Raw genomic sequence first — 11,849 nt, 5'->3', positions numbered from 1 at the left:
GGAGGACCTTGCAGGGTCGACTGGGCTTGGTTTGCCATTGTCGTGTCTGGTGCCTAGTGGTCCGATGCCGGGTGGTCCGTCCGGTTTTATTCTTATTATGACTTTTTTTAAGCGAGATTTTACAACTGAGTGGCTTGCTCGGCCATTTCAGAGGGCAATTAAGAATCAACCACATTGCTGTGAGTCTGGAGTCACATATCGGCCAGACCGGGTAAGGATGGCAGGTTTCCTTCCTTAAAGGGCATTAGTGAACCAGATGGGCTTTTACGACAATCTGGTAGTTTCATGGCCACCATTACTGATACTTGTATTTTAATTCCAGATTTTATTTAATTAATTGAATAATTGAATTTAAATTCCCCAGCTGCCGTGGTGGGTTTTGATCTCATGATACTGGATTATTGGACCAGGCCTCTGGATTACTAGTCCAGTAACATAACCACTATGCTACCGTACCCAGGATAAACCCTTGCTTTTTCTTTACGTTCTTTTTTCTAGGTTTATCAGTCTTAATTTTGTTAAAACTATTAAGCATAAGGGTGCTTAGAAACAACTTACCTGCAAGAACCTCCCCAATATATTATTTTAGCCATCGAGCGACTTTTCATTTTTAATTATTCATTCTCCGGATGTGAGCATCGCTGGCAAGGCCGGCATTTATTGCCCATCCTTAGTTGCCTTATGTGAAGGTCATGGTGGGCCATCTTCTTGAGCCGCTGCACTCCATATGGTGAGGGTGCTCCCGAAATGTGTTAGGTAGGGAGTTCCAGGATTTTGACCCAGCGGCAACAAAGGAACGGTGATATATGTTCAAGTCAAGATGGTGTGCAACTTGGAGGGGAACTTGAAGGTGATGGTGTTCCCATTCTCCAGCTACCCTTGTCCTTCTAGGTGGTGGAGATTGTGGGTTTGGGAGGCGCTGTTAAGAATCCTTGGTGAGTTGCTGCAATGCATCTTGTAAATAGTATCCATTGCAGCCACGGTACACAGGATGTGGAGGAGGAGGGTGGAGGCTCGTGTGGAGCATAAACACCGGCATAGACCAGTTGGGCTGAATGGCCTGTTTCTGTGCTGTAGTTTTGATGTTATTCAATGTAAACTGGGGTATATGGTGCCGATCAAGTGGACTGCTTTGTCCTGGATGGTGTCAAGCTTCTTGAGTGTTGTTGGAGCTCCACTCATTCAAGCAATTAGAGAGTATTTAATCACACTCCTGACTTGTGCCTTGTCGACGGTAGAGAGGCTTTGGGGATTCAGGAGGTAAGCCACTGACAGAGATTACCCAGCATCTGACCTCCTCTAGTAGTCACAGTATTTATATGGCTGGTCCAGTTCAGTTTCTGGTCATTGCTGATTCCCAGGATGTTGATGGAGGGGGACTCAGCAATGGTAATGCCATTGAATGTCAAGGAGAGGTGGTTATGTTTTTTCTTTTTGGAGATGGTCATGAATGCTATAATAGAATGCAAGTTTGGATAAACATGGCCATTTCTAGCTATTTAATCAAATTTCTGCATAAGCGCTGCTATAAAAGCTTACCCTAAAAGCATCATGCAACATTGTAAACATAAGGCAGGATCACTTAAATCTTGTTAAGACACCTTCAACATGTCTAAACCAGAGTAACCAGACTGAAATCAAACCCCTCAGATTTATTTTCCGAACGTCACATAAACCTGCAATGCCCTTTGGCTGCCAACATCACGCCTCCAAAAGAGAAAGCTGTTAAATTGGTTCGAATTTTAACTTCCATGACAATTGCCACTTTGCATCACAACACACAATGGTCAAACCTTTATAAAGGAGTTCTGCACAAACCTGACATTCATAACTTTTCAAGTAAACTATTTCAGATTATTAATGGAATTTAAGAGTTATAAGATTATTTTCAGCTCGTTAGACTATACGTGCAAAGACTTACTGTTTTTATTTTAAAATCTGGCTCTAAATTATTTAACCAATGAGATGGAAACAGAACTAAGTCCTTAACCACCAAGCCATTATTAAAAGTCTTCATTCATAACGCAAACATTGGCAGGTTCATAAATGATACTGAGATCACCTCCTACTCCTCCCTCTCAAAAGGCCCATGTAACATTTAGCAGGGGAAAAATCTGCAGGGCAACGGGACTAATTGGATAACACTTTCAAAGAGTCAGCACAGGCAGGATGGACCGAATAGCCTCCACTGCACGGTCCCCCACTGAGATACAATGAACACTCGGCTATAATGTAACACCGCTGAACCAATGGTTACAAACAGTACAGTCACTAGTTTCCACCAATGGAGTTTGCTGGTCCTTTTGATTGGCTGGTATGGGCTGCAATGATTGGACGGTGACGGTGATTGACAGGCGTGCCCTCCCCTTGCTGCTGGAGGAAATGTCCTTTTAAAGTCAAAGCGTTAGGAAATGCAGGAATTCATCTGGTCTGATTGACGCCTTCCGGTTGGGTGTGCTGTGGGTTTTGGTATTTGGAGGATTCTCCTCGAGTTCCAGGTTAAAAAAAAGAAGTTAGTGGATGTTTTATTTTGTGTTTAATTAAACATTTCCTTTCTCTGGGCGGTGTGTTTCTAATAGGCGGCAGAGCAAGGTTAGAACAAAGTGGGTTGTTTTTCAACTGTGGGGTTAAAATAATACATAGCCAGAGGCCCAGATTGCAACAAGCATCCAAGTTATTTATAGTTAAATATTTAAAACTTTCGAGTATTTTAGCCCTTCTGACTGGGCAACAAACGTGCTGTGGTATTATCGAGTTGTTTAATTTATTTCGCTGCAGAAAATGTCGAAATCGCTGAAGAAAATAGTAGAAGAATGCAAGGAAAAGAATCAAACAGACTTGGATTTGTGTGACAAGGGAATCTCCACTATGCTGGATATTTCTGGACTCTGTAAGTGCAGTACCTTTTCATCTTTCACTATTTCTTTGTAGTAATTAATTCCATAAATGGAAACTGGGGTTTGTATTCTTGTTGACAAAAGTTTGGAGTTAAAACTATACTGGATGTAATTACACGCCAATCAACAAGCCCTCGCTCCCTTCTTCAATACATGATCCTAACCTAGAACATTTTGTGTGGCTCGGTTATGGGGGTGGGGGTTGTAGGGTGTATTGCATAATTTTAAAACTTAAAATAAAAGACATGCATTAGAATTAAAATCCAGTTATTTTTTTGTGATGTTTACTAGATAAAGCATCAAGGTTCTGACTGTCAGCTGCCTTCCTAGCCCCAGCAACTGCTATATCTTCCCTGTTTCTTTAAGTTTCTAATCAGTGTTGATTGTTTTTTTAAAAAAATATTGGTGATTTTGCAGAGAAGGTTAAGAGGAAACTTGATAGAGGTGTTCAAAATCATGAACTGTTTTGATAGAGTAAATAAGGAGAAACTGTCTCCAGTGGCAGAAGGGCCAGTAACCGGAAGACATAAACTTAGTGATTACCAAAAGATGCGCAGGCGACATGAGAAATGCATTTTTTTTATGCAGCGAGTTATGATCTGGAAGGCACTGCTTGAAAGGGCGGTGAAAGCGGATTCAATAATAACTTTCAACAGGGAATTCGATAAATACTTCAAGGGGCAAATTGGATAGCTCTTTTAAAGATCTGGCAGAGGCACGATGGGCCGAATGACCTCTTGTAGTGTATCATACTATGATTTTTTTTATTCGTTCATGGGATGTGGGCGTCGCTGGCAAGGCCAGCATTTATTGCCCTTGAGAAGGTGGTGGTGAGCCGCCTTCTTGAACCGCTGCAGTCCATGTGGTGAAGGTTCACCCACAGTGCTGTTAGGAAGGGAGTTCCAGGATTTTGACCCAGCGACGATGAAGGAACGGCGATATATTTCCAAGTCGGGATGGTGTGTGACTTGGAGGGGAACGTGCGGGTGGTGGTGTTCCCATGTGCCTGCTGCTCTTATCCTTCCAAGGTGGTAGAGGTCGTGGGTTTGGGAGGTGCTGTTGAAGTCCTGGTGAGTTGCTGCAGTGCATCCTGTGGATGGTACACACTGCAGCCACTGTGCGCCGGTGGTGAAGGGAGTGAATGTTTAGGGTGGTGGATGCGGTGTCAATCAAGCGGGCTGCTTTGTCCTGGATGGTGTCGAACTTCTTGAGTGTTGTTGGAGCTGCACTTATCCAAGCAAGTGGAGAGTATTCCATCACACTCCTGACTTGTGCCTTGTAGATGGTGGAAAGGCTTTGGGGAGTCAGGAGGTGAGTCACTCACCGCAGAATACCCAGCCTCTGACCTGCTCTTGTAGTCACAGTATTTATGTGGCTGGTCCAGTTAAGTTTCCAGTCAGTGGTGACCCCCAGGATGTTGATGGTGGGGGATTCGGTGATTATAATGCTGCTGAATGTTAAGGGGAGGAGCTTAGACACTCTCTTGTTGGAGATAGTCATTGCCTGGCAGGTATGTTACTTGCCACTTATCAGCCCAAGCCTGGGATGTTGTCCAGGTCTTGCTGCATGCGGGCACGGACTGCTTTGTTATCTGAGGGGTTGCGAATGGAACTGAACACTGTGCAATCATCAGCGAACAACCCCATTTCTGACCTTATGATGGAGGGAAGGTCATTGATGAAGCAGCTGAAGGTGGTTGGGCCTAGGACACTGCCCTGAGGAACTCCTGCAGCAATGTCCAAGGGCTGAGATGATTGGCCTCCAACAACCACTACCATCTTCCTTTGTGCTAGGTATGACTCCAGCCACTGCAGTGTTTTCCCCCTGATTCCCATTGACTTCAATTTTACTCGGGCTCCTTGGTACCACACTCGGTCAAATGCTGCCTTGATGTCAAGGGCAATCACTCTCACCTCATCTCTGGAATTCAGCTCTTTTGTCCATGTTTGGACCAAGGCTGTAATGAGTCTGGAGATGAGTGGTCCTGGCGGAACCCAAACTGAGCATGGGTGAGCAGGTGATTGGTGAGTAAATGCTGCTTGATAGCACTGTCGACAACACCTTCCATCACTTTGCTGATGATCGAGAGTAGACTGATGGGGTGGTAATTGGCCGGATTGGATTTGTCCTGCTTTTTGTGGACAGGACATACCTGGGCAATTTTCCACATTGTCAGGGAGATGCCAGTGTTGTAGCTGTACTGCAACAGCTTGGCTAGAGGCGCAGCTAGTTCTGGAGCACAAGTCTTCAGCACTACAGCCGGGATGTTGTCGGGGCCCATTGACTTTGCTGTATCCAGTGCACTCAGCTGTTTCTTGATATCGCATGGAGTGAATCGAATTGGCTAAAGTCTGGCTTCTGTGATGGTGGGGATATTGGGAGGAGGCCGAGATGGATCATCCACTCGGCACTTCTGGCTGAAGATGGTTGCAAACGCTTCAGCCTTGTCTTTTGCACTCACGTGCTGGATTCCGTCATCATTGAGGATAGGGATGTACAGAGCCTCCTCCTCCCGTTAGTTGTTTAATTGTCCACCAACATTCACGACTGGATGTGGCAAGACTGCAGAGCTTTGATCTGATCTGTTGGTTTTGGAATAGCTTAGCTCTGTCTATAGCATGTTGCTTCTGCTGTTTAGCATGCATGTAGCCCTGAGTTGTAGCTTCACCAGGTTGGCACCTAATTTTTAGGTATGCCTGGTGCTGCTCCTGGCATGCTCTTCTACACTCCTCATTGAACCAGGGTTGATCCCCTGATTTGTTGGTAATGGTAGAGTGAGGAATATGCCGGGTCATGAGGTTACAGATTGTGCTGGAATATAATTCTGCTGCTGCTGATGGCCCACAAGTCCTCATGGATGCCCAGTTTTGAGCTGCTAGATCTGTTCTTAATCTATCCCATTTAGCACGGTGATGGTGCCACATAACATGTTGGATATTATCCTCAATGCGAAGACGGGACTTCGTCTCCACGAGGACTGTGTGGTGGTCACTCCTACAAATACTGTCATGGACAGATGAATTTGTGACAGATAGATTGTTGAGGACGAGGTCAAGTAAGTTTTTCCCTCGTTGGTTCGCTCACCACCTGCCGCAGCCCCAGTCTGGCAGCTATGTCCTTCAGGACTCGGCCAGCTCGGTCAGTAGTGGTGCTACCGAGCCACTCTTGGTGATAAACATTGAAGTCCCCCACCCAGAGTACATTCTGTGCCCTTGCTACCCTCAGTGCTTCCTCCAAGTGGTGTTCAACATGGAGGAGGACTGATTCATCAGCTGAGGGAGGGTGGTAGGTGGTCATCAGCAGGAGGTTTCCTTGCCCATGACATTTAATGATATGTTACAATGATGTACTTGCTCTCCATATATAACACATTCTCTGCATTATGCCAACCTGATGTACACCTCCACCCTTGCCTATTAAATTTAAATGACCATGATTTTTTTAAAACTCTTTTGTGGTGATTTCAGAAGACCACCTTTTAACAGCCTGTTTGCTAAATCTCACACATATAGTGGGAGCACATTTAACCAATCAAGTGAAGCAGATGAGCTGCTTGTCCAGATGCTGTCAGTGAGTGTACTTGTTCTGCCAGCTCTTCCTGAGGGAAAGCATAAGCCTGTCCAAGACTGACCTGGTCATATCTGTTATCACCAGATCAATCTTCCAAGCATGGGCTTACTCTTAACTGAAAGATGACTTTGTTATAGGTGGTTTTCAGCCAATGAATTTTTTTTTTGCCAAAGCTTGTTCTGGACTCCAAAATGGGTTGGAGGCAGCAAAATAAATTTAAGCAAAAGGTTTAAAAGTTAATTTTATTGTGGGGCAAAGGTTAGGACAAGTTGGATTAGTTTAAAAGGTTAAATCAGATTTTAAAATGGGGCTGATTTAATGGGGAGAGTGTGGCAAGCAGAATTGTTTTTCAATTTTTTTTTGCACCAAACCTTTTTTCATGTACTGTATAGTTCTGATGTTTTGAGTACCTATTACAATGGATAAACTAAGAGCAAATAAAACAGGGGGATCCAGGGGTCCAGAATTTTTGGGGGATTTCTTGACAACTAAACTTGAAATTTTGTTTGAATTAAAAGTTATTTCCTGATTCTGACCTAGTCACCACTTTGACTTTGGTATGACAGCACTGAAGTTCTTGTATGCAGATTTTAATTGTGCATATCCCATAGTTACACTTTAATTCTGATTTTAAGAAAATGGTGTGTGCTGAACTGACTCACTGATAATGAATCGTAAAGAAATCAAAATTCATGCTAAAACACAGTGATCCTGCTAAATTGAAGAGTATTTTCCTCTGTAATTTCCTATTTCCTTGTGCCAGTATATAGTTTTTGCTCCACTTCTGAGAGTAACCTATTTGGTTTCATTTGAGTCTGTGTATGTTTTTTTTTGCTTGCTAAGAAAGAAAGAACTTGCATTTATATAGCATCTTTCACAACCTCAGGATGCCCCAAAGCGCTTTACAGCCAATGAAGTACTTTTGAAGTGTAGTCACTCTTGTAATGTAGGAAACGTGGCAGCCAATTTGCACACAGCAAGGTCCCACAAATAGCAATGTCCTCAGGACATCCTATAAATGCTACGCCTTCTCTGTTTCCTTGTGTTAATTTGAGGCTGAGTTACAGACTCTATTGTGATCATATCTCATGTTGTATTAGTGATTGCTTATTGCTAAATTCACATAGAAATCAATTTATGATTTTGTGAAATGCATTGCTTCATGAAATATGACTGTAATCCTCTAAATCTCCACTGTAAGATTACAGATTGGCTATGAAATATGCAGAGAAAGAAGAGGGGGTGTGTGTGTTTTTGTGGCATGCCTTGGATGATTTGCTTTCTAATTTTAAAAAGAACATTGTAAATTTACCATGATAGATTAAGAGTTTAATGAAGAGAAGCTTGAGAAGCACTTGTTTCACGATAGTGGTTAAGGATACCCTGATGTTCACGATTATGAAGGGTTATAATAACATAATTGGTATGGGTCGCTACCAAGTCAGTAATGAAAGGACACACAGAATTAAAGGGAAAGTTAGAAAAAGTTCTTCACGCAAGAGGTTGGTTAGAATGTGAAATTCTCTGCCACAAACCATTGTTGAAACAAAGTCCATAAATCCTTTTTAAAAGAGAATTGTATAATTGCTTGAAAGAGAGGAATATTCAGGGTACAATTAAACTAAGTAGCTTGAGGAGAGTCAGTGCAGAGTTGATAGGCCAAATGGTCTGTATAATGCTTTGGGACTTTTACCTATATGGCCTTGAAGGGATTATGTTTGAATTCATGTTATGACATTGATGAAAGGCTCAATTCAGTTTACAAAGTCCCAGAGATGCAATTTTTTTTTGATTTGTGTAAAGCCATTTAGAATGTAGATTTAGATTAGTTCTTTGGGATCCCCTGATAAATTGGCTATCAAATTGTGTACCTTTGCATGTTGCATCAGCTTTGAAAAAATGGGAAATCATTGAGTACATAGCAGTTCACATCCTGGCGCTAGAACAGTTTTCATTCACTATGCCAGTCAAGGGGCTTGGTTGAACTGTGCACACAGGTGACGTCTGTCCCCATAATAAAGTGGCTGGCTTATCATTCAACTCTGGCCACTCAGCAGACTAACTCTCGATGCACAAATTTGTCTCTTTTGTGAATCGAGGAGATGAAACCTACTATTAATCTTTTGCTGCTGTTTATGTTTAGTAAATCTGGTTCAACAACATCTTGCATTTATATAGCACCTTTTTTAACGTAGAAAAACATCCCAAGATGCTTCACAAGAGCATTTATCAAAAAATTTGACACCGAGCCACAAAAGGAGATAATGGGCCAGAATTTACTGTCAAAATAACGGTGAGGCTAATGATGCTCACTGTTATTTATGCGCAAATCGCACAGCAACTTCAGGTGAGGGTAGCTGCGTGTTTAAACGCAAAAATCTGGAAGTTGTTGTCTGAGACGCGCTGCTCCGCCGATGGTTTCCCGAAAACGGCATCTCTCTGTCTGCCCCACCGTTGAAATGCATTGAACGGTGTGAAGTTCCTGTGCTTGCATGGTTGATACGAACTAAACTCGCCACAGAAAGTTAAGGCTGGTCCATTTCAGTCTAATTACCCTTTTTAATGGCGTGATAAGGCTTCATTATTGCCGAACAATCTCTCTGGCATAGAAAATTAACTATTACAAGTATGGAGTCTCAGTCCATCAGCTTTTAATTGTTGTAGATTTTTAAAAAATTTAAAGCAAAATTTTTTTTTTTACCTTCTTGTCTTTTTTTTCTCTCAATCCAATCTTTCCTTCTTTTTATTTCACTTTCTGTATCTGATTTGACATTGAATTCACTATTCTAACTGACACTTCCTGGTTCAGACTCTGTGCTGTTCATAATCAGTCAGATTGAAGCATTGTTAAAGGAGAGACACAGGTTCTTTATGCCATATAGAGGACACTGTGTCGTTTCCCTCTTGCCCTTCCAGCAACTTGCCGTGCAAAAGCTTATGGAAATTAAACGGGCAAGTCTAACGAATGGTGAGTGCCGTTCGTTCACTGGCAGTAAATTCTGGCCCATTAGGCCAGGTGACCAAAAGCTTGGTCGAAGAGATAGGTTTTAAGGAGTGTCTTTAAAGGAGGAGAGGGGTTTAGGGAGGGTATTCCAGAGCTTAGGGCTTAGGCAGCCGAAGGCGCAGCCGCAAATGGTGGAGTGATTAAAATCGGGATGTGCAAGACAATGGCTTTGGTCTTCCAAATATTTAGTTGAAGGAAATTTCTGCTCATCCAGTACTAGATGTCAGACAAGCAGCGTGACAAATCAGAGGCACTGGAGGGGTCAAGAGAGATGGTGGTGAGGTAGTGCTGGGTGTCGTCAGCATACACGTGGAACCTGACCTTGTGTTTTCGGATGATGTCGCTGAGGGGCGGCATGAAGATGAGAAGTAGGAGGGAGCCAAGGATGGACCCTTGGGGGACTCCAGAGGTAACGGTGCCAGAGCGGGAAGAGAAGCCATTGCAGGTGATTCTCTGGTTATGACTGGATAGATAGGAATGGAACCAGGCAAGGGCAGTCACACCCAGCTGGATGACTGAGGAGAGGGGTTGAATATTGTGGTCAACTGTGTCAAAGGTTGCAGACCATTCGAGAAGGATGAGGAGGAATAGTTTACCACAGTCACATAAGATGTCATTTGTGACTTTGATAAGGGCCGTTGCAGTACTGTGGGCAGAAACCTGAGGGGAGGGATTCGAACATAGAGTTGTGGGAAAGGTGGGCATGGATTTGGGAGGCAACAACACACTCGAGGACTTTGGAGAGGAAAGGGAGGTTGGAGATGGGGCGGTAGTTTGCAAGGACAGAGGGATCAAGGGTGGGGTTTTTTTTGAGGAGGGGGTGATGACGGCAGATTTAAAGGGGAGGGGGACAGTACCTGAGGAGAGCGAACCGTTAAAAATATCAACTAACATGGTGGCCAGGAAGGGAAGTTGGATGGTTAGCAGTTTTGTATGAGAAGGGTCGAGGGAGCAGGAGGTAGATCCCATGCACCAGATGAGCTCAGAGAGGGCATGAGGGGAGGTAGGAGAGAAACTAGAGAAATATGTGAGCTAGGACGGGGGGAGCCTTAGGAGAAGTTTGGCTTGGTGGGCTAGGGGAAGGGAGGGAAGCGGCTGAGGCAGCTAAACCGATGGCCTCAATCTTAATGATGTAGTAGTCCATGAGCTCCTCGCATTTGTTATTGGAAGGGGCAGGAGACTGGTTTAAGAAGATGGTTTGTAGTGGAGAAGAGAAGCTCGGGTTATCTTTGGATTCCAGGATGATCCTGGAATTGTGAGCAATTTGGCAGAGGTGAGCAGGACCTGATAGTGCTTTATGTGGTCCAGCCAGATTTGGCGATGAATGGCTAAACCTGTTGTCTACCATAACTGTTCAAGCCTGTGTCTCTTGGGCTTGAGGGAGTGGAAATTAGGGCCATACCAGGGGGAACAACCAGGGTGAGAGAGAGTAATGATTTTAATGGGGACAAGGACATCAAAGTTAGAGGTGAAGGTATGATTGAGCAGATTGGTAGCTACGGAAATGTCGTGGCGAATGGAGGGCCAAAGGCTAGAAAGTAGCTTAAGGCACATATTCCATTTTATTTTGAAGACTAGGAAGATATGACGATCACACTTTGAGCACTCGCTCCCTATGAACCAGTTATGGGAAATATCCTTTTTGTTCACAACAGAAATATCTGGTGCAGCCTACAAGTCATAATGCAACAAATATTTCTCTTGCCATGAGCATGAACAGATTAAAAGTGCAATGATGGTGAATAGATGAAAGCACGAGTTCTCATAAACTTGTCAGTTGGTGGTAAGTTTACCTGGTTTATGATATTCAATGGAGGAAAATCTGGGCAGAACGTTCAAATTCGGCAGGGGCTTATAACGGGCAATGGAATGGAAAATCGGTCGGGGAGTATAACGGACGGCTGATCCGCCTGCTGTGTCCCTGCCGAAGTTAAAAGTTACGCCCTTTATTTCTAGATTTGCAAAATTGATGATTGTATCTTTCATAGAATTTCTGCCCTGGGAGAGAGAGATCTGAATTATAAGTTAATTGCCTAATCTGAATTATGTACATTTAGAAGTTACAGGATGCTATAGTGTTTATATGTTACAGGGTTTACACTGTGGTCTGAAATACAATTAAATGGCACTGTCTCAAATTCACAAGTAAAGATATCTTATTTATGGAGATTTTTTTAAAGCAAATTAAAGTTTTCCTCCATTCCCCTATAAGTTTTTGCTTTTCCACAGCATTAAATTTGATGGAGGTGTAAATCACCTACAGATGAAATTAGGCTTTGTCTAGCCTTTCGTGACTATGCCACTTACTTCTGAGTACTTTGCTTGTGTCTAAAATGTTGTTATACTTTGATTTCATCTTTGTAAGATTAAATGGATGG

General features: G+C 43.2%; 1 protein-coding gene across 2 annotated transcripts in view; it reads left to right on the top strand.

Moving 5' to 3' along the window:
* Positions 1–2,403: 2,403 nt before the first annotated feature.
* rsu1 (Ras suppressor protein 1) overlaps positions 2,404–11,849 on the top strand; it is a 133,733-nt gene continuing 124,287 nt past the window's right edge. Inside the window, exons 1-2 of one of the 2 annotated variants that reach the window (XM_067998949.1) lie at positions 2,404–2,512; positions 2,779–2,890. In XM_067998949.1, the coding sequence (XP_067855050.1) occupies positions 2,782–2,890 (109 nt within the window). In that variant the 5' untranslated portion in view covers positions 2,404–2,512; positions 2,779–2,781. Of the gene's footprint in view, positions 2,593–2,778; positions 2,891–11,849 lie in introns of both variants that reach the window. The other variant, XM_067998958.1, reaches the window with a different exon arrangement.

The sequence above is a fragment of the Heptranchias perlo genome, chromosome 2, assembly GCF_035084215.1.
Source record: "Heptranchias perlo isolate sHepPer1 chromosome 2, sHepPer1.hap1, whole genome shotgun sequence".
Lineage (NCBI taxonomy): Eukaryota > Metazoa > Chordata > Chondrichthyes > Hexanchiformes > Hexanchidae > Heptranchias > Heptranchias perlo.
Note: the sequence above shows the minus strand (reverse complement) of the source record. Positions and strands in the feature narration are given on the sequence as shown.